The following is a 23,795-nucleotide window of genomic DNA, read 5'->3' on the forward strand; positions in this document are numbered from 1 at the left end:
GTTTTATCGGGACAGCTAATTATAGGCAGAGAAGGATGTGGAAACGGCATCCTGCCTCCGGAGCAACGCGGCGTGCCCACACATTCATTTAAACGCACATGTGCTGAGAGGCATCCGCAGGCTGACTCAGGCCTTCGTGTGATTTGTGAGTGTGTGTGCATGTGTGTGAGTCCTCTGAGGTTCACCACTACCCATCTATCAAGAGGACAGGACAGCAAAATGACACGGCTAACTGCACTGCTGTGGTTGGTCAGTGACAGAAACATTTCTCTGGCCTCAATCTGAGGCCCTTGAACTCTGCGGTCTTTGTTTGTATCCTCCTGTAACCCCTGGTTTGGAGATTTGTCGAGGTTGAACCCAGTTTGGAGAGGTAAACATCTCACTGGACTTAAGTGCAGCCTGCTCTTGCATGCCAAGGTTGCCAGAGTTCACCTGGAGCCCGGTTCACTTTGCTTTTTTGTGCACAGAACTGAGCTCCGTGAGGAGAATTGTGCCTTTAGCTTTGACAGTCACCAGGACGATAATGGGATTTTGTATTATTTATTACGAAAGATAAAAGCTTTTTATATAAATTGGGACTTTTCCTGAAGACAAATAAATAAAATTAGACATTTCTATTCATCATTCATGAATAATTAATAACTGAGTTATTTTTGCCTATTTTTGTTCGCTTTTTTATCTCAAATTACTTTTTTTTTAAAAGAAAATTAAATTAAATACATTAAAAAACAGTCAGACAAACAAATCACAGCTAAAAAGTTGGTTTTTTCAGTCTCCCACACAAATACCAAGGCTGTGCTGCAACAAACTAATCCTGGGCTTAGCCACAGTGAATCTGGATCTGATTTCAGGTCCAGATTCACCTCTGCAGATGAGTTCAGCGCAGGTGTGTCAGCCTTCAGCCCCATGATCCCATCATTCTTTGCAGCTTCCTGTTTTATTTGCCAGTCACACATCAGGGGCTCACGAGTAATAAGGTCTGTGTGGAGTTGAAATGAAAATAATCCTCCGATTTTGAGTATGTACACTTCTGCGCATGTGTGTGTGTTGTGTTCTGCTTTCTGTTCAGACACACTCCCAGCATCTCAAGGATGTTGGGAGACGGCGGTCTTAACCTTGGATGCCTACTTCAGGGCACGAGCCATAAAACCGCTGCTTTCACCTGCTTTGACTTTTCTTTTGCATTTTTCTCACCAAATTTCCAGCATCTCTCAGAACTCCTCCTCTGAGCGCAGACATGTCATATAAGTTATTATCAATAATTTTTATGGTCATGACAGAGCAGCGTGAGCTGAACTTGGCTCCTCTTTGCAGCGGAGGCCCCTCCGTAGGGTCCCATACGGAGCAGAAGATGGAAACACTGATGTGTGCCGTTCATCTTTATGTCAGGTTGTGTGCGTGTGTGCGAAATGTGTTTTATTGATAGATGTTCTGACAGCGCATCATCTTCAGACCTGTCTGAGGAAGAGGAGGCAGCCTGTTCTGATTTGTGAAGAGCTCAGAAGGCGCAGATGTCAGAAAGCAGAACAGCGAGTGGTTTGTGAATTTCTTCCTCTCTGTCTCTACTTCCATCCTCTGTTTAATACTTGAGCATGCAGCTGCAGCGCATTAATGCCAAGCGCAAATATTGACACAGTGGGAAGCAGATTTGCAAATGAAAGAATGATGAGTGAATAAGTGAATGGTTTAAAAACCCCACAGTTTCTAAAGGAAAGATTACCTGTGCTAGCTGTGGCTGAAATGTGATAAAGCATGGCAGCGTGCCACCAATCAGTGTTTGTGGTAACGAAACAATAAGAAAGTAAAAAATCTAAATAAAAGCTGTGTTGAAAGCACCACACAGTCCTATCTGTAGACATCTGTATATAAAAGATGGTCGGAACAGCATATTTAATGTATATTTTTTTCATTTTTTAGGAAACTGCACATCTGAACCAATGATAGGTGCATAGAGGAAAACAGTTTTGGGGAAAATAGTCTCTGTACCTGACAAAGGTCACACAGACCGAAATGCTGTAACTGAATGTGTGCGGACGTTCTATTATAGATTTGTGGAGCTTGAAACTCGCATATTTGAACAGGTTGTCGATCTAAGCTATCTAAAATATCAGTTCCTAAAAGTTCCTAAACATATCTGCTGTTTACAAAGTGTGACGCCAAGAATAACGAGTACTGATCACCTACAGCTGTCTTAGGACACCTGTCAATCAAAGCAGCCACACCCCTGTAGTTGTTATGAAGGGCTCAACTATTCATGGCAGCTGATAAAAGGCCAGTTGTTGTACCAGCCGTAAATGTACTATAACACTGTGAAGTTGGTCATTTTGATTTAGGAGTCTAATTGGCATTGATTTGCTGCAGGTGTGAACAACTGAACATTATAAGAATTGGAATTTTTGTCACTTCAGTATTGGTTTCATTTACGGTATCAGGCCCATCATGTATATATTTCAGCCAAAGCAGCTGTCTAAACAGACACGGCTGCCTTGCAACACAGTTTTACTGCTTTTACTGCTCCCTAGGCGCTGTCAAACACAGGTGACTAACATCTAATATCGTATCATAATGCCTGAAGGGCCAAAACTGCTTAAAACTGATTAAACTGTGTGGGTTGTCTAGACACAGCAACAATCGTGGTTGGGCCCTACAAGGAAAAAGGGTCTGTCCGTATGTATTAATGCAGAATGGTGTCAGAAAAAGGTCCTCGCAGTTTAAACTGTTTCTGGGGACGTTTGGAGCCAGTGGGGTGTCTTTTTGCTGTTTCAGCGCCTGAGCGTATCAGTAAGTCCGTAAAAACGTGAATCTGAATAAACCTGAGCGCTGGGGAATCACCCTCTCTCATTAATAACAGTTTTAGGTTGTTGGTGCATGACTTTACGAGATTATCTGTACTACATTGCTGCTCTTTTCCGCAGAGGCTGCTTGTTAATTGACCAAATTAATCTTGAGGCTTAGGTTAGCGCGCCGTCACTGCATTTTGGATCAATTATTCTTGGGTCTACCTAGTTTTTCTCTTTTTTTGGCTCTTGGCAATCCAGCGAGGGACACAGCAGCGTGTAGAAAATACATGGACGTAAGCTGTAGGTCTGAAAAGGGAAGAGAAAGCAGAATTGCCTTAAACCTTTTTAGGGACCACTAGAGGGAGCTCTCAAGTCTTCCTGTGTACATGTGACATTAATATTGTTAAATTCTGTTCTACTTTAGCATTAATTAACTCATTTTAGCCCAATTTGATCTCTACTGGGTTACACCAATAAACCTAAATACAGACATTTAATCATCACATTTCATTCAAGTACATTCTGTAAACAATCTCATTGCTAATGATGACCAACCGCTCTAATGACACAATCTGTTCTGAGCAACCTGCAACACACTGTGGTGCAAAATACAGTCAAAAGCCCACAAAATGTGTACTCCAGCAAAGGGCTTCACTCTTATTAGAACTTATTAGTTTTTTAATTTTAATATAGTTTAATAATTAACAAAGCTACACAGGCGGCTGTATCAGATCCTTTGTTGTGATTTGTCTGTGCTCACAGGTCATATGCTTGAAACCATCAATGATGAGTTGCTACCACACGGGTGTGCCTAATGTCCGCAGGAGCTCAGTCACATCCACCCGTGATATACACCAAGTCAATAACATCATTCAGCTGTGGTCACTCTTGGCTCTTGGCCCCCAGAGGATTCACACTAAAGTCATTTTTAAGCTGAACACATGGACACAATGATGGAGGCCTCCACTGGCCAAACAGGCTGACTTCCTGTTAGCTCCCAAAACACAAGAATGGAATAAAAAATAAAATCAATAGTACAGCTCTTATTATTTAGGTTTTTATAAAAACAAAGGTTATTTGGAGTTTTAGATTGTGACGCTCACTTAATTCATTTTTTAAATGCACATTTTCTGAGTGAAAAGTATTTTTTGAGCTGGATTTCCATGATGCATTGCTAACAGTCGACTTCATGGCACCAGCTATGCTCCTGGCAGGTTAGTTAAGTCACTGCAGCCCTACCCTCAGTGGTGCCTGTAATGAGGTTACCCAGATGTAAATGCAGCTGAACTGTTTACTTTTATTTTATTTAACCTTTTTTATCCCATTAAGAGCCATTGTCTCATTTACAAGAGAAACTTGTTCCAGTCAGCTTAATAAAATCTCAACAAGAAAAAATGAAAAATAAAATAGCTAAAATTTTCAAAGCTTTACAGTTTCCCAGTGATGATTTCACAAAATCATTTATATGTCTTTTTAAGACTGCATGTCAAGACCCGTAAATCCCTTTGTAATGTATTCAATGAAGACAGAGCAACAAAGGAGAATGTCTTCTTTACAAACTGATTAAACTAATGACATCCTGAGATCTGCTGATCAAGCAGAAAATACCTGAAAAACTCTGATTTGTTACAATGGAATATTTCAACGTAAGCACTGTAGACACTTTATAATAGAGCCCTGCAATACTACAGATTTCTGTACTACACCAAGTAACTACAGGGCAAGATACCGATACTAATATTACCAGTACTAATACCAGTACAAGTAACAATGTAAATGTGTCTCACAGCACATTCTGTTGTTTAAATGAGATATTTTCTATTAAAATAATAGTTGTGAGGGTCAAAATGTTCAGACAAGAAAGATAATTCATTTATCACAATCCAGGGAGCTACATACTGAACCCAGAGGATAGAAACAAAGTATCAGTCCTACACTATTGATCAATACCTCTACTGTATAAACATTAATATGTCTCTATGATATGTCTCTGTAAGAACACTGGAGACTGTAACAGCTGTCGACGTGTCAGGTCACATTTTACTGAGTGTTATACCTGTATAACCGTGCACGTGACAAATAAAGAATCTTGAATTTTGACCATCACATGAACACAAATGGTACAAAAACAGAGATTTGCGAGTGTAAGCCGGTGCTACTGAAACATTCTAAAGCAAAGTATAGATTTACCTGCAGACGGCGACTGCCGAGAGCTGCATGAGGCCATGTAATTCACGATGGACGTCACGATCGCTTTCAGCTGCCGCACTGTCACTGCTTCATCTTCTTTATTTCATGAATTCCAACACGATGCGCTTTCTGCTTCCCCTGACAACAACTCACAAGATAAATATATCAGAAGCTCAACCACGTGAACTGATCTGAGAGTACATCTGGACACAAACAGCCCAACTGGTCCCCGTGTGACAGCTGTGTTTAAGCTTGGAAGTTTAACGCCGCGTCATCTCTTTGATTAAAATAGACAAATTATGATGCAGTTTGCTTTCCATGTATTTTGTACATTTATGCTTTAACATAATAAGAGACATTTTTACATAATACAAACACTCACTGGACACTAGATTGATAATTTCAGGATAGACCTCCGTACACCCTCAGAACTGTGTTAATTCTTCGATAAGGTTCAGAAAGGTGCTGGAAGTATTTGTTGCTGCAGATTTGTTGGCTGTACTTCCATCATACAAATCTGCTCCCACTGTGGCAAAGTGGATGAGCAGTTGTAATGCTCTCCACTTGTCCCAGATGTGTTGACTTGTTTTTGCACATTATGCACATTATTCTGTCTCTATATTTAAAGTAACAACGTAACAAAGTAACAACGTAACAAAGTAACAAAGTAACAACGTAACAAAGTAACAACGTAACAAAGTAACAACGTAACAAAGTAACATGCTCTAACTATCCCGGGTTTGTTTGTGTAAACATTCTGCTGCTGCCAAAACAAACATTCTGCAAATGAAAGCAAATACTCAGTTACATGTTTCTTTATATTTTATTATGTTGCCGATTTTGACATGTGTTCATACTTCCTTTGTTCTTTCTTTTCAGTCTTCATGTAGGTCAGGTGTGAGGGAAAGCCCGCCTAGCATTTCCTGATTTGTCAAACATGACATCAGCAGGTGGAACCAAGAGGGGGGGTTTGTTCTACCATAGAAATGCTTCCTTTTGTTTGTTTCAAGGTCTAAAGGGATTTGTTAGACTTTTTTTTTTTTGTAAATAGAGCCGTTTAGTTGTGTAAATGTGATAATTAGAAGTGAGAGCAGATTTTTGTCATTTTTTGTCATCTGTGTAGAGTTTTAGGTCCCTCAGTTCAAGTGAGTGGTACTGGCTGGACTCATTGAGGGGAAATTGATGGGCCTATATATAACCAGTCTCTGCCAGCTTCAGATGAGGGGGGAGGCGTGAGCTGTGTTACTGCATCCATGTACTTTCGAGTTTTGTTGATTAAGGTACTTTGGGGGGAGTTTTGTTAAGTTTCACGTATGATGGAGTCCACTGTGGAAACCTGAAATGTCTGCTTCCCTACCACCTTCCTTGACATTCAAGTCTGACTACTTCACACCCACATCCCACAGGTGCTCTGTTGGTTTGAGATCTGTGACTGTGGAAGCAGTTTGAGGTGATTTGAGCTTTGTGGCATTGTGCGTTATCCTGCTAGAAGCAGGCATCAGCAGATGGGTACAGCGGTCTAAAGGGATGAACATGGTCAGCAACAATTATCGAGTCGGGTGCGACATTTAAACAATGTTCAGTTGATACTAAGGTGCCCAAAGTGTGCCAAGAAACTATCCCCCACGCTATCACACCAGCAGCAGAAATCGAGACTCATCAGAGTAGGCAACATTTTTCCAATCTTCTTTTCAGCAGTTTCGGTGAGTCAGTGTGAATTGTAGCCTCAGTTTCTTGTTCCTAGCTGACAGGAGTGACAGCCCAGTGTCTTCTGCTGCTGTAGCCCATCTGTTTCAAGATTTGACATGTGCTGTGCATTCAGAGTTGCTGTTCTGCATACCTTCGATGTAGCAAGTGGTTATTTGAGTTACTGTTGCCCTCTTATCAGCATTCAAGCCACTCTCCCTTGACCTGGCACCAGAAAAATGCTCACTGGATATTTCCTCTGTAAACCCTCGAGGTGTTTGTGAGAAAATCCCAGCAGATCGCTTCACATTCAAAGTCCCTAAAGTCACCTTTCTTCCTCGTTCTGATGCTCTGAACTTCAGCAGGTCATCTTGACCATGGCTAAATCGACTCTTCCTAAATGTGTCTGGCTGACTGCGCACTAAAACATGCTAGAACAGATTCATACTCCCCTTCATTGTCGTGCTTTGTTTTCATATTTATGGCGTCTGGATCTTTTCTAAAGCTGCAAATCATTCCAACCAGACAGTGATGTCTTTTTAACGTATTGCACATTTCACATTTATCACTTGATGTCTGTAATGCCAGCAACTCGATCAGCACCTGGGGCACAGATGAAACTTATTCGAGCTTGCCCTGAAAGGTATTTTGAGTTAAGGTGTTTGAACTAGGAAATATTTCAAATGCATAAAGATGAATCAGAGTGCCTTAGCTCACAAATAAGTTTCTTTCCCTCCGAGTACTTTTTTTTTTATTCTGCTTTTAGCGAATAATCTTATATCCTTGCCTTTTTGCTCTGTTGATTCAGATGTAATGAGCTGCATTAATATGCCCATGCAAACAGCGAGGCCCTGAGTTAACTGGATGTTTTGATGTGTGGACTCAGAATGCAAACATGGGAAAATGAATTTCTGTGATAGGCAGTTTCCCTCAGAGGAAGATGGATCAGAGCTGATAAACACCTCAGAGTCAGTGATTAGGACACACAAATGCTGCCTTATTTTTTTCCTCCTTTAGATGAGGTGTTGTTGATTAAGCCAAGCTTGTTCATTACAGACACCTAGAGATGGAAGAAACACGCCTGTGTGTCTTGGTTGGATGTTTTGGGAGGGTTTGCATCATAGGTTGCGCTCTATTAACAATTCAAATGCATCTACCGCAGCACGAATGCCACCAAAATGTAAAAGGCACATAAACCCGGTGACACCCTTTCTAGCTTTTCATTCTGCTGTGGTTTCACTGCTTGCAAAATCCACACAAAAGCAGAGTAAGCAATGAAAGCCTTTTTTTATCAGCACAGCTGGTGCCCAAATATCCCGTGAAATAGTATTTAATATTCTCTCCCCCTCTTTCACTGAGGAGATGCTGCCTCATTTCCTTTGTGCTCTTGTATTACAGAAAGTCAGACCTGCCTGCGCCTACCTGCTGCTTGTCATATGCTACTCTGATGTAAGCTCTTTTAAAGGTCCTATTAGCGTACTGTTATGATAATGTGCACTGTCGAGCTTTATGCTGATTCTAATAGCTATGCTTGTTTGCCTCTAACATAAAGCAGGGAGTTAAATATTGCCCTGTGTATCGTGATATAGCTGCGGGACCTTTTTCAGGCAACATTTCTTTATATTTGGACGTGCTAGCCAAGTGCTATCAACTACATTCACATTTGGAAAAACTGCTAATTGCTAAATAGCTCATTCTCAAGCAAGTTCTTGAGTGAACAAGTGTCCTTGTTCCTAAGTAGTTTTAAGGACATTTAGGTGCTCATCTAAGGTAGTGATCATGTTAATGTAGCTAAACGCCATCCTTGAGCTCCCCACCGGTGTGTTTAGTTCTGATGAGCGGGCGTGGATACCTGTGGTGCGCACATGCTGGTAGGATGGGAGGAAGCCCGAAGCCACACATTCAAAATACAGAACTTGCGAGTTGCCAAGTGGCATCGCAGCAGAGATGGTAAGCTGTCTGAAAGCTGCTGCCAGCTAGCCCTCACCACGAGCCGCGTGTTAGTGTTACATGTCAGTTAGAAATCGTCCTTCTGTTTTTTAACATTTAGAAGCAGACGAGCAACACGTACAGCCTGAAAGCAGTACTGAAGCTGCAGCTGAATAGTACGGGGCCCTGCATTGATTAAATGATCAAGAGATGCTATTTAAACATGTTTTTTTCTTTGAATAATGATTATGTTAAATATGGTGCAAGTTGTGCACGTGTCATTTGTAGTTTTTCTATTTTAAATTCCTGATTTGAAAATCACACAAACTTCCTTCCTGATGATTATCAGACGAACGGGTGTGTGGCTGCGCTCACACTGTCCTCCCACTTCAATCACTCATGTGCTATATGTGCTATATCACTCATATTTACTATGATACATAATCTAGTAAATAGGAAAGAAGTGCAGGCAGCTGTGGAGACATTTCACACCCAGAATTATCAGAATAATTTTCTATTATCTTTCTAATTATCTCATTGTATTTTATGCCATAGACTCCTCAACAATGCTATTTATTGACGGCCACGATATCCTTAATCTATCTCTACGGTTAAACACATGTTTTAAACACACATCTGCGTGTACCTGAGTTCATTTATAACTTTGGTGGAACTGTATCTGCCTACAAAAGCATGACACAAACTGCAGATGTGACTGTGCTATGAAGTACAAATCTGTAACATATTTGCTGTAAATGATCCCATTAAAGCAAAAATAAATAAATTTTAAAAAATAGCCGTTTTTAGCAGGAGTCCCAGTGTGATCAAAGCTGCAAATGTTTAATAAGCAGCTGTCGTATGTGATTCCAGCTGATGTTTAAATAATTGTTTGCTTTTATTTTTAATAATGTTACTCAGGCTGAGCAGAAGGAAAGCATTTCTGTGAGCACTCTCAGCTCACTTGGCCTCTTATTTTTCTCTAGACCACAAACATCCAGGACACAATGGAAGATGGTCTGGGTGGACTACTTTTTGGCGCGTCATCAGACAGTTTTGTAGTCCGTTATTCGGTGGATGATATAGGCTTATGGGATCCATGTGATGTCAGCAAATTTTGCACTACCTCCAGTGTTTTTTGTGTCTTATATCTGCACATTTATCACTTTTCATAGTGTTACATGACATGCAAGGGTTCAGAATAGGGCTAGCAATGTCAATTGCCCCAAATGCATGATGTGAAACAACACACCACAAAGCATAAAATGCTCCGAATAGCATTCCAGGTGCCTTGGGAGCATTTGGTGCCTTAGTCATATGCTGTTTCGTCATTTGGTAAGCTGGTAACAGTATTTTAGTACCAGCATGGTGCTTTGCTTAAATTTATCATACCTAACATACGTCTCAATTCCAAAATAGTTGAGATGCTGTGAAAAATGGGAATAAAAATGGAAAGCAATAAATATTGTAAATCTGTATTTTATTCAGAATAGAGCATAGAAAACATGTTTAAACTTCATTTAATGGACCGTTGTGTGAAAAACATTACTAACACCACAGTGTAGCATCCCCCTTATTTAACAGTCCGCAAACGGGATTTGGTGAATTTCTGGGAGAGGAATATTGTCCCATTCTTATCGCTGTTCTAAGCTGCTCTACAGTCCAGGGTCGTCTTTGTTGCATATTTTGTTTCATGATGATCCAAATGCTTTGAATTGGTGAATGTGCTGCACTGCAGGCAGGTCAGTTCAGCACCTGGACTTTTCTACTACAAAGCCAAGGCCTTCCATGAAAAAAGACATCATCTGAATGGGAACAGATGTTCCTGTAACACCTGTATATAACTGTCAGCATTACTGGTGCCTTTTGCAAGCTGCCAGTTCCATAGGCACTGAATGTGCTGTCCACTCTTTCCAAAAAAGAACTTAAAATGTGGATTTATCTGCCCACAGAGCAGTTTTCCACTTCTCTTTGGTCCATATTAAATTAGATTTGGTCCAGAGAAGCCGTGTGTTTTTCCCACAGAGATTTCTCCATATTCTCAGACTCTGAATGATGTTTTATAGATTAAAGTTTTTATAATTTAAAATTGAGGAATGTTACTCTGAAGTTGTTCAACAATTTCCAGGTGGAGTTAATTGCAGATTGGTGAACTTCCCATTTTTACTTCTTAAAAACTCTATAATATAAACTTTTTTTTTTTAATTTCATAACATTTCTTTTCTCCCTATGATATTTAGCTTCCATCTTCTTGTGCGTATCCATTGCAGGGTCATGGGCGGGGCTACAGGCTATCCCAACTACCTGAGAGGGAGGGTACACCCTGCACAGGTCACCAGGCCATTGCAGGACTAACACATAGAGACAGACCACCGTTCATATTCACGTTCTTGGATTCACCAATTAACCTAACCCCAGTAACTGCATGTCTTTGAAGCCATAGTACCTGGAGAACATGCAAATTTCCCACAGAAAAGCCAGATGGTGGATTTGAACCCAGGACCTTCTTGCTGTGAGGAAACTGTGCTAACGATCGTGCTGTGCAAATATTTTTATGACTGATTGTGTTTCAGAAATGATAACAAACCTTCAAATAAATGTGTCACAATAAACTGCTGTAAGCAGGAATAAGAAGCTCGACAGAGGTGACAGCACTATTCATAAATCTTAACTGAACACTGCATTGCGGTCACACAGAATTAAGCTTAATGCATGCTTGACTTGGACTGTCTGTCACGTATGGCTACAGAAGTTTTGAGTACATCTTTTAATTCCCTTTTTCACAGAGAAGAAGGGATTATTTCTTGGACATAACTCTGGTGGTTGATTAGTATTATATCCAGTGGGAAGGAGTAGTTCGGCTGTATGACAGGGAATGTCACCGTTCACTACTTCAGCCTTTCAGTGTGGCTAACCTTGAGCTGAAATACGGGCAGAGCACAATAACTGCCGGGGAGGTGCTAAGACATTTGTTAAAGTGTGACAATGAGCGAGGAGTTAATGCGAGCTGAATAAAAGTGAGCGATTCATTCGCTGGCTGACTACTGTGACTGTCATTAGTGAAGGGAATGGAGCGTCGAAGCAGACTGAAAAGACTCATGAAATATTTTTCCTTTCAGAAGGTGGCTACGTTTCTGCTGCAGTGCCTCTATAAGCATATAACCAGAACTGATGGATAAAGGAACACTGGTCAGTTTCTGCCTCACTGAGCCCCAGAAAACTTTCCACAATGGCAGATAAATATCAAAAAGAGCTTTTTGTGACGTAATAAGACTTCTAAACTAAAAAAAGAAAAAAATCATCATATAATGCTTCACAGCAAATGCAAATGGACAAATGCATCTGATCTAAAATGTGAGCTGCTCATGTACCTTCTACTTTAGTGCTAAAAGATGCTGAAAGGTTAGCCTCGCGCTGGCGGCTACAAACCACATGGGTGATGACTGTGGCACGCATCACATTTCTAAATATGAATCCTCATGCTAAGCTGACGAATAACAAGTTAACATGAGACAATGGTAGAAATAAAATTAAAAAAGCATCAGACCTGCTACTCATACTTTTCACTGTCAGAAACCACAGCCTGGTTTTCTTATTGAAATCACAGCGTAACATTCAAAGCTGGGAAGACGATCACATCCCTTTCTAAACTCACGTGTGCTGGTCTTTAAATAATGTCAAAAAAATCAGAAAAATTATCTGAAACATCCAAACTGAACAGTCTAGTAGTGCAGGCGCATGTATAGAGTAGAATAGAATAGAATAAACCTTTATTATCCCACAGATGAGAAATTTTGGTGCTACACAGCTCTTATAGCAAGGGGAATATAAAATATAAGAGGGAGACACAAAGTGGTCCTATAAGCAACTTATTGAGCCCTTATACTTTATACACCCTGTTGTCTTAACAACAGGGTGTATAAAGGTTGGTTTTATTATTATGAAACATGATATATATGCTAAGCAAGAATAATTCATAATTTCCTAATAATGTTCTGTTTATATCTTTAAATCTTGAGAACATGGAAACAGCTTAGCTACCCTTCCACCGCCTGCCTCATATACTAAACATCAACAATGACAAAGTGACATTATTATAGTCTCACATACAGATATTCGAGGGTTCAGGAGCCCAAAAAGAAAACTATATTTATGGCTTTTCTATATATAAAAATGGTGTTTTAACTTCCAGTTCAGGTCATGCAGTAACATTTTACCTGATCATAAATTCACATGAAACAACAGTTCTGTCTCAGTCGAGTGAAGCTTTAAACTCGTCCTTACATTTGTCACCGTGTAGAAGTTTGGAGATCAACCTTTAAAACTGCTGCAACTTAGTACAAAAAACCAAAAAGGAGCCATATTAATGAGGCTGTTGTTAGATAGTGCAAATAATTTTCCAAACAAAATCAAAGTCGCTCCTACAAAAATGTACCGTTTCCCTTTTCTGATTTTCAAACCAGAGGAGCACAGATGATTGCAGCGTGGGGGTATTTAAAGTGTCACTGTGCAAAAAGCTAGAAAACAGAAGGGGGTTAAAAGGAGATCCATTTGTGTTGCGGAGGTTAAATTATGGAATAATTCAGATATCAGTTTTAAAAAGTTTCCAAATGTATTTCTGAGGCTTACAGGTGCCGTTTCATTTACTTCCATTTTTAGATGGTAGGGGAGCTTTAATAGAGACTTTGGGCCTGACATGTGTAAGTGTGAGCCTGGCCACTCACTCCTTGGTACACGGACTGTGGAGTTTATGCGATTAGTGAATAAAAGAAGTCTAAGTAATCTAAAAGTTAGAGTCTGAATGTGCTGTTAACGCCAGAGTTTGGAGAGTCCCAGCAGTGAGCCAGACTCTGCATGTGGATTTAAGCCATTTCTGCCACGTAACCATGTGTCAGACAGCGTATTTTTATTTCAGCTGTCTTGGTTGAATCATCACCTCTCAAGATCTCCCTTGTCTGTTCCCGTGTTTTGCAGAGCCGTTAACGGTACTCCTACAACCTCAATGAAAGGTATGCGCGAGGCCGTATAAAGCTATAACTATCTGGAAGCAATGGGCCAGCGAGAGGGATGATTCATCTCGACAGCAGAGCTCATATCACTCCGGGTGTAAAAGGGACATCGCTGAGAGAGAGCATGCCATAATATGGATGCCATCATGAAAAGCTGAGACAATGCACTCCTTAGCGAGGAGCACACATACCGTGCAGCGCACAGGATTGTCCTGCACACACACATCATTTCCACAGAGTTTGCTCGGAACACCTGAATAAACTTTGCTCAGGGTTTAGGAATAATAGCTCGGCGCAGTCCTAATATCTGCGATTATACTGGAACTGATTTCATAAATATGCTCTTATCCAGTCCGGGAAGTCAAATCAGTGAGTCCTTATTTAAAGCGCGAACAGCTTCTCTCAAAGCCAGAAAAGGTGAACACATCCACAAACGCAGGTTGTTATTTGGCTGCTGTTTTTTTAACACCTTATTTGGTGCAGCTGAATCAAATCCGGGACTGTTTACCCTCTCGGTGTTGGCTCCCGGCAGGAGTGGAGCACGAGCCAATCAAATCAGATCAGCATGAAACAACAGCTCCCCAGCCAGCCCGACACAGGTGATTTCATGCCACTTCCAACTGAATCCTGGAGAGGACAATTTAAGGTGAGGATCCAGTCAAAAAAAAAAAAATTTAAGTGCTCTCTCTGTAGAAAATCCAAAGCCTCGATCTCTCTCAAGTTTTAAAGACAAAGTAAAAAAAATGAAAATAACTTTTAAACTGTACCTACTTATTTAATAAGTAGTGCTGTGCAGCAATGCAAATTTTGCTATAAACACAGATCCCGTCTTTAAAGAGCTTACACAGCTTATGTAGGGAGATGAGGGTCACGAGATGAATCATCATTAATTTGGAAATTCTGGACACATTTAGTTTATTTAACATTAGTTAAACACACCTTGGTTAATTTTGAAACTGTGTTTTTATGAGCCCTGGAATGTAAATGTGTCTAACGCAGCTTCTGTTGTTCAAATGTGCTATAAGCTTTAAAGAAAATAAACATGACAGTCAACACAAAAAGGTTCGACATGTTCCATGCTGCATGTTTATGTTGTCATTTTTCATTTCCAACAGTAAGAATAATTTAGCACAGTTCACTGTGCTGTTTACTGAACTTAAAGGACAGAAACAAAGTATCCTATTCTGCTAGCATCTGCTACCACCTCTGTTAATTAGTGCTTTATTGGAGCAGGTATAATACAAAAATCCTTAGTGTGGTAGCAGATTCTTGGATCTGCAGTGAAACAATATGTAACAACTTCTAACAGCAGTGACCTTTTCCATAATTTTCCACAATGTTTTATCTGATTTCCAGCAGCCGACCTGAGTAATCGTGTGACAGATTACAAATGGCCTGTTTAAGTGCTATTGTCCGCTGTTAATGGGAAACAAGACTGAACAAATGAAAAACAGCGAGACAATTTATGATTTGCTCTATTTCAAGCAAACTAGGTGGGAAGAGGTAAAGCTGTGAATCCCGCGAGAGGGCAAAAGCAATATCCACAGAAAAGGAGGAGGATGTTAAAAGAACCTTAGCGTGAGAGGATCGAGGGACTTTCTAGATATGAGGTAGTCTAGTTTGGCTCAGAACTAATAAAACTGTTTTTAAATGAAGCTGATTTCCGACCTCAAGCAAACATTTTTGTGAAATCACAAAATGAGGCAGACAGGGATTTTTTATGGGGTAACTTTAGCTTTTAGATCTCATGACATCATAGCTGTGAGAGTTAGTGGCTGCTGGCCCCCTGAGCAAATCCTTCCTGTTGAAGTGATTTCTTTTTTCAGCTACCCAGGGAGGGAATTCGTGACTAAACAGGATGAGTGATTATTCGATGTGCAGATATTCAGGTTCCTGCTCGTGATTTGTATAAATTGGCACCCAGAGCCAAATAATTCACCACCGATTCAATTGCACAGCTGCCTCAGAGAGTTGGATGAATGTCTACTGACATCTACTGGTTGAAAATGTAATTTCATGAGTGGGACCAATCACAAGCAGAGATGATGCAGTCAGAGTTCTATCAGCTGTTACAGTTTTTTCTGAATGCTTAAACCCTAACTGTGATTCCTGTAGCACAATCTCTAAAACTATTCAGACTTATAGCAAAACCACTCACTGAGTTTGCAAAACTAAAAGCACAAAAACTGCTTTGCACTCAGTTTGCAATTTTGTAACACACACTTTGCAAAACTGTAGGCACAATTCACTGCACAACACTCAATTACCAAATTTCCAACACACTCCTAGCAAAAGTATACACATGTATGGCTATCATTAACACTAATTTGCCAACTGTCTGGCACACTTTCACATGTGAAAACTTTCTTAGATAATTAGTTCACTTTGCAATCAGCCTAAGCACTATAATACAGGTAAGCTGTGTGTGCGGAGTACAATGGAGGGAGCAGAAAGAGTGAGAAGTAGAGGAGGCCGAGGAAGAGGACGTGGAGGTGAAGAAGTAGGATGAAGAGGACGACAAGGACAAGGAGGAGCAAGAGGAAGACGAGGAGGGGGGAGAGGAAGATGAGGAGGGGGGAGAGGAAGGGTAGGAAGAGTAAGAAATAGAATTGCTGATGACATCAGAGCTACAATAGTGGACCATGTAATCAACCGTGGAATGACCCTGAGGGTAGCTGGCCAACGGGTCCAGCCTAACTCGAGCCGCTACACTGTAGCAAGCATCATAAGGACATCTTGAAATGAGAATCGGTGAGTACAGTCACTTCGCACAAAGATTTGTAGCACTGCCATATGCCAATGAGAAACACACCAATACCATTGATGTAAAAATACTGAAATTGTTACTTTACAGAATTGCTAGATGACCAGATGCTGGGGCAGAGGAAGCATGTTCACTGCAGACCAAGTAACCCATATAGTCATTATGGCGATTGCAAATAATCCTATACTTGGAAATGAACACTTGTGTTTGTTTTGATGTGTTTGAATAAACACCAGTACTTGAAGTTTGGATCCCTCTATGCTTATGGATCTATGACAGAAGTATGAGCTCAAACTGACATAGCCTACCTTGTGCACAGAGAAAGCAAAAGCCAGATGTGTTTTGTATTCATACCATCAGTGTGCAGTTGGCGCATTGTGTGCTTAGTAGATGATGGCTTGTGTGTACTGTTTGATACGGAAACACCATTTTTACGAAGGTGTGGAGAGTTAATCTAGCTGTGTTTGCTTTTGCAAGAGAACTACAATGTTTTGATGATTGGGTGACAGGTTTTCTTATTTGTGTGAAGAGTTTTGCAAAATTAGCCAATAGTTACAAAAAATGGGCTTAAGCAATCAGAAAAAACTGTAAACGTATTCAAAGTGCCATCAGTGTAAAGTGCTGTGCAGAAGCCGCCAGTCATGTCTTTATATTTTTCTTGCAAAGACACAGACTTTTGGGTTAAAGTGCTCGTGGTAAATAGTTCTTGAGGCTTCCTGAAGGTCTTTCAAAGTTTTTCTTTGGATATCGGCTGTTTTTTAACACATTTCAGGCCACTCCTGGTACGCGATCACTTTCAGAGGAATGTCTTTTTGTTTGTAAGCCACTGCCACTGACCTGTGAATCATTCAAGCATAAAAAGGCGCCTAACTCAAGGAATGAACCAGCATTGTTTCTACACATGAAAGATAACTTAGTGAAGAATTTTAAATTGTCGCTATGTTACTGTAACAAAAACATGTCATTTGTTTTCATTTTTTCCAAAGTCATTGAAAAATGCCAAAGATAAAACTGTTTGACAGACATAAGATAGTATTTTTCCCACAGTCAAAGAGCTATTAACTGAAAACTTGAAACATCTCTGCATGGTGTGGAGGGCAGGTGTGGGACAAAAGCAGAAGTGTCAGGCCTAAAGAAAACTATCTACAGCAGACTTTATCCGTCTACTGTTCACTGAAGCCTTATGGGCTCAGTGGAAAGGTGGCTGCCATTGTTAACTGGGACAAAGGGGTGAGTGTATGTCAAGATACACAAAAACTAGACTGAAAATGAGTGACAATGCAGTGATGAATCCAAATTTGACATTTTTGGTTCAAATTGTCATCAGTATGTCCAGAGGAGGTCAGCCGAGAGGTACAACACTGAGTGCCTACAGCCATCTGTAAACCACGGTATAGGCTCTGTCATGGTTTGAGACTGCGGTCAGCCAGTAGTGTTGGGAATGTTGTCAAATTTGATGGACGTATGATCCCAGAAAGGTACAGTCAGATTTTGATCCTGCAGCACCATCAGGAGAGCATCTGATTGCAGATGGCTTCATTTTGTATCATGACAATGATCTCAAACACACTGTCAATGCAGTAAAATCATACCAGGATAGAAAATCCACACAATGGAAAACTATCAGTCATGGATCGGCCCCCTCAGAACTCAGATCTTATCATTACTGAGGCAGCGTGGATCCTCGACAGAAAACAAAACAAAGGGCAGCCAGCACCCAAAGAAGATCTTTGAATGTCCTTCAAGAAGCCTGGAGAACTAGTCCTGAAGACTACCTAAATACATTACACGAAAGCTTGACTAAGAGAGTTCAGGCTGAAGAATAAAGGTGGTCTTACCAACTATTTGACTTTCAAGCTTTTTAGAATTGTACAAACCAATTTCAATAAATCACTGTAGCTGGTTCTTATGTTCCCAGCAAAACGTTGGTTTTAAATACAGTTGGTCTGGGACTTTTGCACAGCAGGGTAATAATATAGATAATTTATAATAATAGGCCATAATAATGTACTTATACATGAAATAAGGTTCAAAATGAAATGTTACAGCCACTTTAACAGATTCTTTGCCTCTTGGAATATTCCAGCAGGCTGTTCAATAATTCATTCATGGTTAATCCGTGGGTTAACATTAGTTTAAAGCTTTTTTAATGTTCTTTTTCTCTTAACTATAGCTGAGATTTAGTCCTATATTATGGACATGTTCTCTTCTTCCACTGTCTGTGATTACATGAACTAATTCTTTTGATTCCAGGATTGGAAAAAAGAACACTATCGCGTCAAGGCTTTAAATGTGAGTTCAAAGGGGACCAATTATGCTTTTCGTTTGTCTCTTTTATGTCATAAACAGTGTAAGAGGTCAGTGTATGCCTGTGAGCCTAAAACCCAGCGTGATCTAAATTCTCAGACTGTTTCTTCTACTCTTGGCTCGATAATGTCAGTGGGAGTGAATATCCTTAATATGGCCATCTTGGGCACGTGTCTCTGCCTGTGAGCACAGATGTCCCACCAGCGTGGCTGATAAACACTGTGTTTGTGAGGACAGACAGTCAGCAAAAATTTAAATAGGAGATCAAATGTATGTATTTATGTATAACTGTAAATAATGCAAACCTACTATAGTACAGTGCAAAGGTGATATTAACACATACCGTACAATATTTGTCTGAAATAAAAATTTTAAAAAGCCTTCCTGTTTGACATGTCCCCTAGATATTTAGGTTGATCCACGGATATCCCAGTTTAATGGCAGGTCTTTTCTGGTTTCCGTGACACTGAGCACAAAACCAGGACCCTGAAACTTCATCACAGTCGCCTTTATTTGAATCCTGTGATTTCTCTGCTGCTGCTGCTGCAGCGGGGAAAGCCTTGTTAAAATAACATGTAGTTGTAATGTATATTTTTTATAATGTTACACCGAAACTATAAATGAAATCTAACAATAAACATTCAATATAAATAAAATAAATCACAACAAATACATAACAAGTCTGACAATAATTTACAGAAAGATTTCAGAATATTTACATATCTGTTTGTCAAACAGTAAAGACGCCTTTTATTTTCTTTTTATGTATTTTTTTATATTTTATTTTGATATTTGTCGAGGCGCGTGACGGCACTTCCGGGCCGGGCCGTACGGAGGCGCGACGTTGCTGTGGGCGCAGCATCCCGAGATACAAAGAAGACGCAACAATGGCCGATATATCCCTCTATCTCACCAACGTTAATGTGTCGATAGGACGGAACATGGACGTGCGGCCGGTCGGTAGTCTCGCCTCCATAATTACCGCCGTTAGCGAGGTGATAGCAGCCTTGCTAACGATGAAAGTGTAGCTTGTTGTCACTTGTCAGCTGTGTCATGGTTGTTCTCCTTGGTGAAGATGTTACTATTAGATATTTGTCGTTTTTGTTTGTTTGTGATGTGTGTTTGTTCACAAAGGCACCTTCCAGCTCCTGGTTTCTCTTATTTCACTGACCTGCTGTTTAGTCTGAATATCTCTGCTTCCTTGCTATGTCTCCCCAGAATCACAGTCCAAACCCTCCCAACGACTTTGAGAGTGTGGAGCTGGAGGAGCTGGATAAAGGAGTGCAGCAGAAGGAGAAGGCACCCCGGCGGATCATCCATTTTTCCAGCGGTGAGACGATGGAGGAGTACAGCACAGACGAGGAGGAGGATGGAGAGGAGAAGGAGCAGGAGAGGAAGGACCTGCTGTCCTCCCCGGTCGATGCGGTGAGGGTGAGGACCAGTGAGCGGACAGTAGATTAGATAACAGAAACTGTGTCGTCTCTTTTTGTTCTTAAGTAACTGTTACATTTGATTCGTGCTGCAGTCAAAGATGACCTGGGGGCCTTACTTCTGGTTCCATATGTGGAGAGCGGCTACGTCCACCATCTCAGGTTTGTGTAGCAACATTTATTTTACATATGCTTTATTAAACTCTTTAGGACACTTCTGACTTTGGAACTGCATATGTCATCTTAGTTTTACTATGCATCGCATCACTTAGGCTCTTATTTTAGGAAATGTTGCAGAGGTTTAATAGAAACTGGAAAATATTTACCTCTTATTTCTCACAGAAATAAAAAAAAAAAAGCAGTGATTTGCATATATCTTTTAATTTTAGGAGATTATTGGTTTTGCACAGGTTCAGATCACTTCCAGGATGCGGTTACTTAACTTGCTTATTCATAAATGTGAAATTTTAGTCCTAATAGTCAATTATGGATGTTCTGCCACAATTGAAAGTTTTCCTGAAGAAGAAGTCTTGATAAAAAATAAAACATAGAGTCTTACACAATTTACTGCAGCGTCCTCGGTTATTTTATATTTGGATGTTATCATTTTCACCCAGTAGCGGGTCGTTACAGATGTGTTTCAGCTCCACAGTGTTACAGAACAAGCAACAAGCCATCAGTTTCTAAACCAAGATTGTGTAAATTGATTTAAAACTGCTTTAAACTGGCTGCCCATCCGTTTTATTTAGCAGTCTTCCTCCACATCAAGTATTCCAGGCGGGACACCGAGGCCTTCCTAACCTGGCTGAGAGCTTAATCTCTACAACATGCACTGGCTCCGCCTCAGTTTCTGCACACATGATGCCACTCGCTTATTCCAGATGACGCTGTGGCTAGCATCTGACTGTTAGTGGATATTGGGGAACCTTCTGTTATATTACCCATCACGTCATTTGTCAGTCGCCTGTATCTTTTGCTCCAGTTTGGGTTTTTTCCTTTCGCTACAGAATGAGATTGTCAAGCAGGCCAGCACTGTCGCTACACCTGCCATAAATGTTGCCATACGATGGAGTCAGTCTGCTATCACTCTGTGATTTATGGTGTCAAGTTGGCAGTGAAATGTTTATCATAATACAGCAGTTACCTCGCCTTGTCATCAAAAGCAACACCTTCAAACTGCGGCCAATCATTTAATCGCCACAAGTTGCAGTCGGCTGCAGAGTGTCAGAAAATGAACAGACAGCGAGAGACAGAGCTCTGAATCAGCAGGTAGCTTTGTGGTGTTTCAGGGGCTCGGCTAACATTATGTCAGCATGGTGGTGTTCTTCGTAGTATTGACATTTATTTAATAAGATATCTGTATTTGGTGCTCCTCTATCAATACTATACGCGTGCAAAATATCGCAGCACTACGCAGTGATAAATTAAAGAAGCTTGCTTTGCGTTCTGCTGTAGGAGAAACCAGATTCACGACTGAAGAGCGAACACAGACGAGCTCCTGTCACAACACTGTCCAGTGATATAGGAGGGGCGGGTCTAACACAGTCCAGCTTTATCACAACGGACAGGTACGGCGTCAGCATCACCATCAACCTGCCAATCCTCTTTTTCATCCCTCCACCCCCTGCTTGTGAGGTTCTTGAACTCTTTCACTTGAGGCGGCTGTCGTCGGGCAGTTTGACAGGACCGTGACCTCTGACTCGGAGGTGCTAATTCTCATCTTAGCCAATTTGCACTCAGCTGCAAACTGTGCGACGTGCCAGCTCGAGGTCACCGCTTGATGAAGCTGACAGCCAGCTGTGAATGGCCGACCAAAGCTGGCTAACACTTAAAACCTGACTCACTGCTGCGTGACTTGATCAGCTTGTATTTTATAACCACGTATTCCTTTTGTTTCCACAGCTTGCGACTACCTCGGGGAGAGGATGGCCTCCCTGTTTGGGATAACATCAGCCAAATATCAGTACGCCATTGATGAGTACTACAGGATAAAGAAAGAGGTAGGAAGCTGTCTAATTCAGAGACGATGTTCATGATTATTCTGTGTCATTTAAAAACATGTTTGTGTCATTTGGTCAGAGGGAGGAAGAGAAAGAGGAAAACCGTCTGTCAGAAGAAGCTGAGAGATCCTTCGAACAGCTACGATCCCGGGAAGAGGTGGACGAGCCGATCACTGACCGCGTGGAGGAGGAGGCGGCGACCGCTCGCCCTGATGTCACCTATCAGGTGGAGAATGAAAATCAGGCAGCTCCGAGCACCATCCGGGTCCCTGCCATCGTGACAGCAACCTAACCATCCCTGGAAGAAGGAGAATCTCCTCCCGGTGTCTGTTTTTTAAAGCAGGAACACTGTCTTGGTTTGTGTACAGCACAGCTTTAGATGGGCGGCACTGCTGCTTTGTGGTTGAATGGCGGTGGCAGCAGAGCTGCGACAGTGCAGGAATTAACTCCTGGATAACATGTAGCGTATTTTGATCTTTGAATAAATTCAAATTAACAAGAGGTGTATTGTTAAAAAGAGAGAGAGAAATATAGCTTGGGGAAATGTCATGTGCCAACTGCTAACACAGTTTTCTTTCCATCGTTTGCCCTTTTAGAGCAGGTTTCCTCTTTGATAAGTTCATCCAGTGTGCAGTGAAGCGTCGCTCCCTTGTGCCTCCACCGGTACTGTGCCTAAATCACCGATACAGCCAAGTCAGCGCCACGTGTTGTCATTGCAGACATAAAACAGCCTTGAATTTAGTGAGCGCACTCTACACTGGATAACGTGTTACACGTAGGTTTTGTAGTTTTTGTCGTTCTTGGAGCACCAGACTGCACCAACCAGCTGGCCTTCCTAACACTCCTCACACACTGATTGGTTCTGTTTTTGTGTTGATGTGTATTAAGCCTGCGTTACGTTTAATGTCTGTGGAAGCACTGAGCAGATTTAGTCCTGGTTACCAGAACAACTACGGATCACAGGACTGACATCTAATTTAAAAAACCAGTGGAAACAGGTTCAGCTGATCTGTGTGGCTCTTCTGCCTCATCCACTGTAAATGTGAACACAGATGTGGCGCGTAAGCCTTTGGTAATGGCAGGGAGCATTGTGACACTAAGTCTGCAAAATGACTTATTTCTAACTGTTTTTATTACCATTTTTATATTTATGTATTTATTTTACTGAACTGACTGAGCACTTAATTTTTGGATTTTTCTATTGTTTTTCATGATAAACTGTTAATAAATTTATTGTCTGACTTTTAGACTCGTCTGTGTGGGAGTTTTTTTAATTTCAGGACGGCAAACATAAACAAGATTAATAGAGGCAGCTTTCATTTTAAAAGTCGATGTTGGCAGTGCTGCTGATTCGTGCCCTTTAAAGGCTCAGAGCGCGGCCACAGTGCGAGCGACATGAGCGATTGGCTTTGTCAGTCCTGACGAACAGCCCGTGTCATTGTGTATGCAGACCGCTCTGAGGTCACAGACCCTGTCCGCTCGCAGCACAATGTGCCCATTTTCAGGCCAGAGGAGGTTTCTGTGGTCATGAACGGCCTCCTCTGCAGTCATTCTGATGACATAAACAACAGTAACGCACGCTTAGCTCAGCTCAGAGGTGGGAGAATATTCAAAACTGGTAGGGTTTTGAATAAGAGGGTGGCACGAATATCCGTCTGATAATATTTCAAACCAATTCAATACCAAACCACAGCTTTAGCACA

General features: G+C 41.1%; 1 protein-coding gene across 3 annotated transcripts; it reads left to right on the plus strand.

Annotated features, from left to right (window-relative positions):
• The first annotated feature begins 19,484 nt into the window (after nucleotides 1–19,484).
• LOC146651777 (protein FAM177A1-like) lies at nucleotides 19,485–23,344 on the plus strand. Of its 3 annotated transcripts, none has more exons than XM_085383040.1 (5): nucleotides 19,485–19,618; nucleotides 19,881–20,093; nucleotides 20,188–20,254; nucleotides 21,995–22,092; nucleotides 22,172–23,341. In XM_085383040.1, exons 1-5 carry the CDS (start codon nucleotides 19,550–19,552, stop codon nucleotides 22,382–22,384), a joined length of 660 nt encoding a protein of 219 aa, XP_085239166.1. In that variant the 5' UTR covers nucleotides 19,485–19,549; the 3' UTR covers nucleotides 22,385–23,341. The 3 variants fall into 3 exon arrangements, with proteins under 3 accessions (XP_085239166.1, XP_085239165.1, XP_085239164.1); XM_085383039.1 differs by having other exon boundaries at nucleotides 19,490–19,657; nucleotides 19,881–20,087; nucleotides 22,172–23,344; XM_085383038.1 differs by having other exon boundaries at nucleotides 19,490–19,657; nucleotides 22,172–23,343.
• The last annotated feature ends 451 nt before the right edge of the window (nucleotides 23,345–23,795 follow it).

The sequence above is a fragment of the Rhamphochromis longiceps genome, linkage group LG15 (assembly GCF_057381845.1).
Source record: "Rhamphochromis longiceps isolate RC_006_pf linkage group LG15, R_longiceps_female_GT1.1, whole genome shotgun sequence".
NCBI classification, from domain to species: domain Eukaryota; kingdom Metazoa; phylum Chordata; class Actinopteri; order Cichliformes; family Cichlidae; genus Rhamphochromis; species Rhamphochromis longiceps.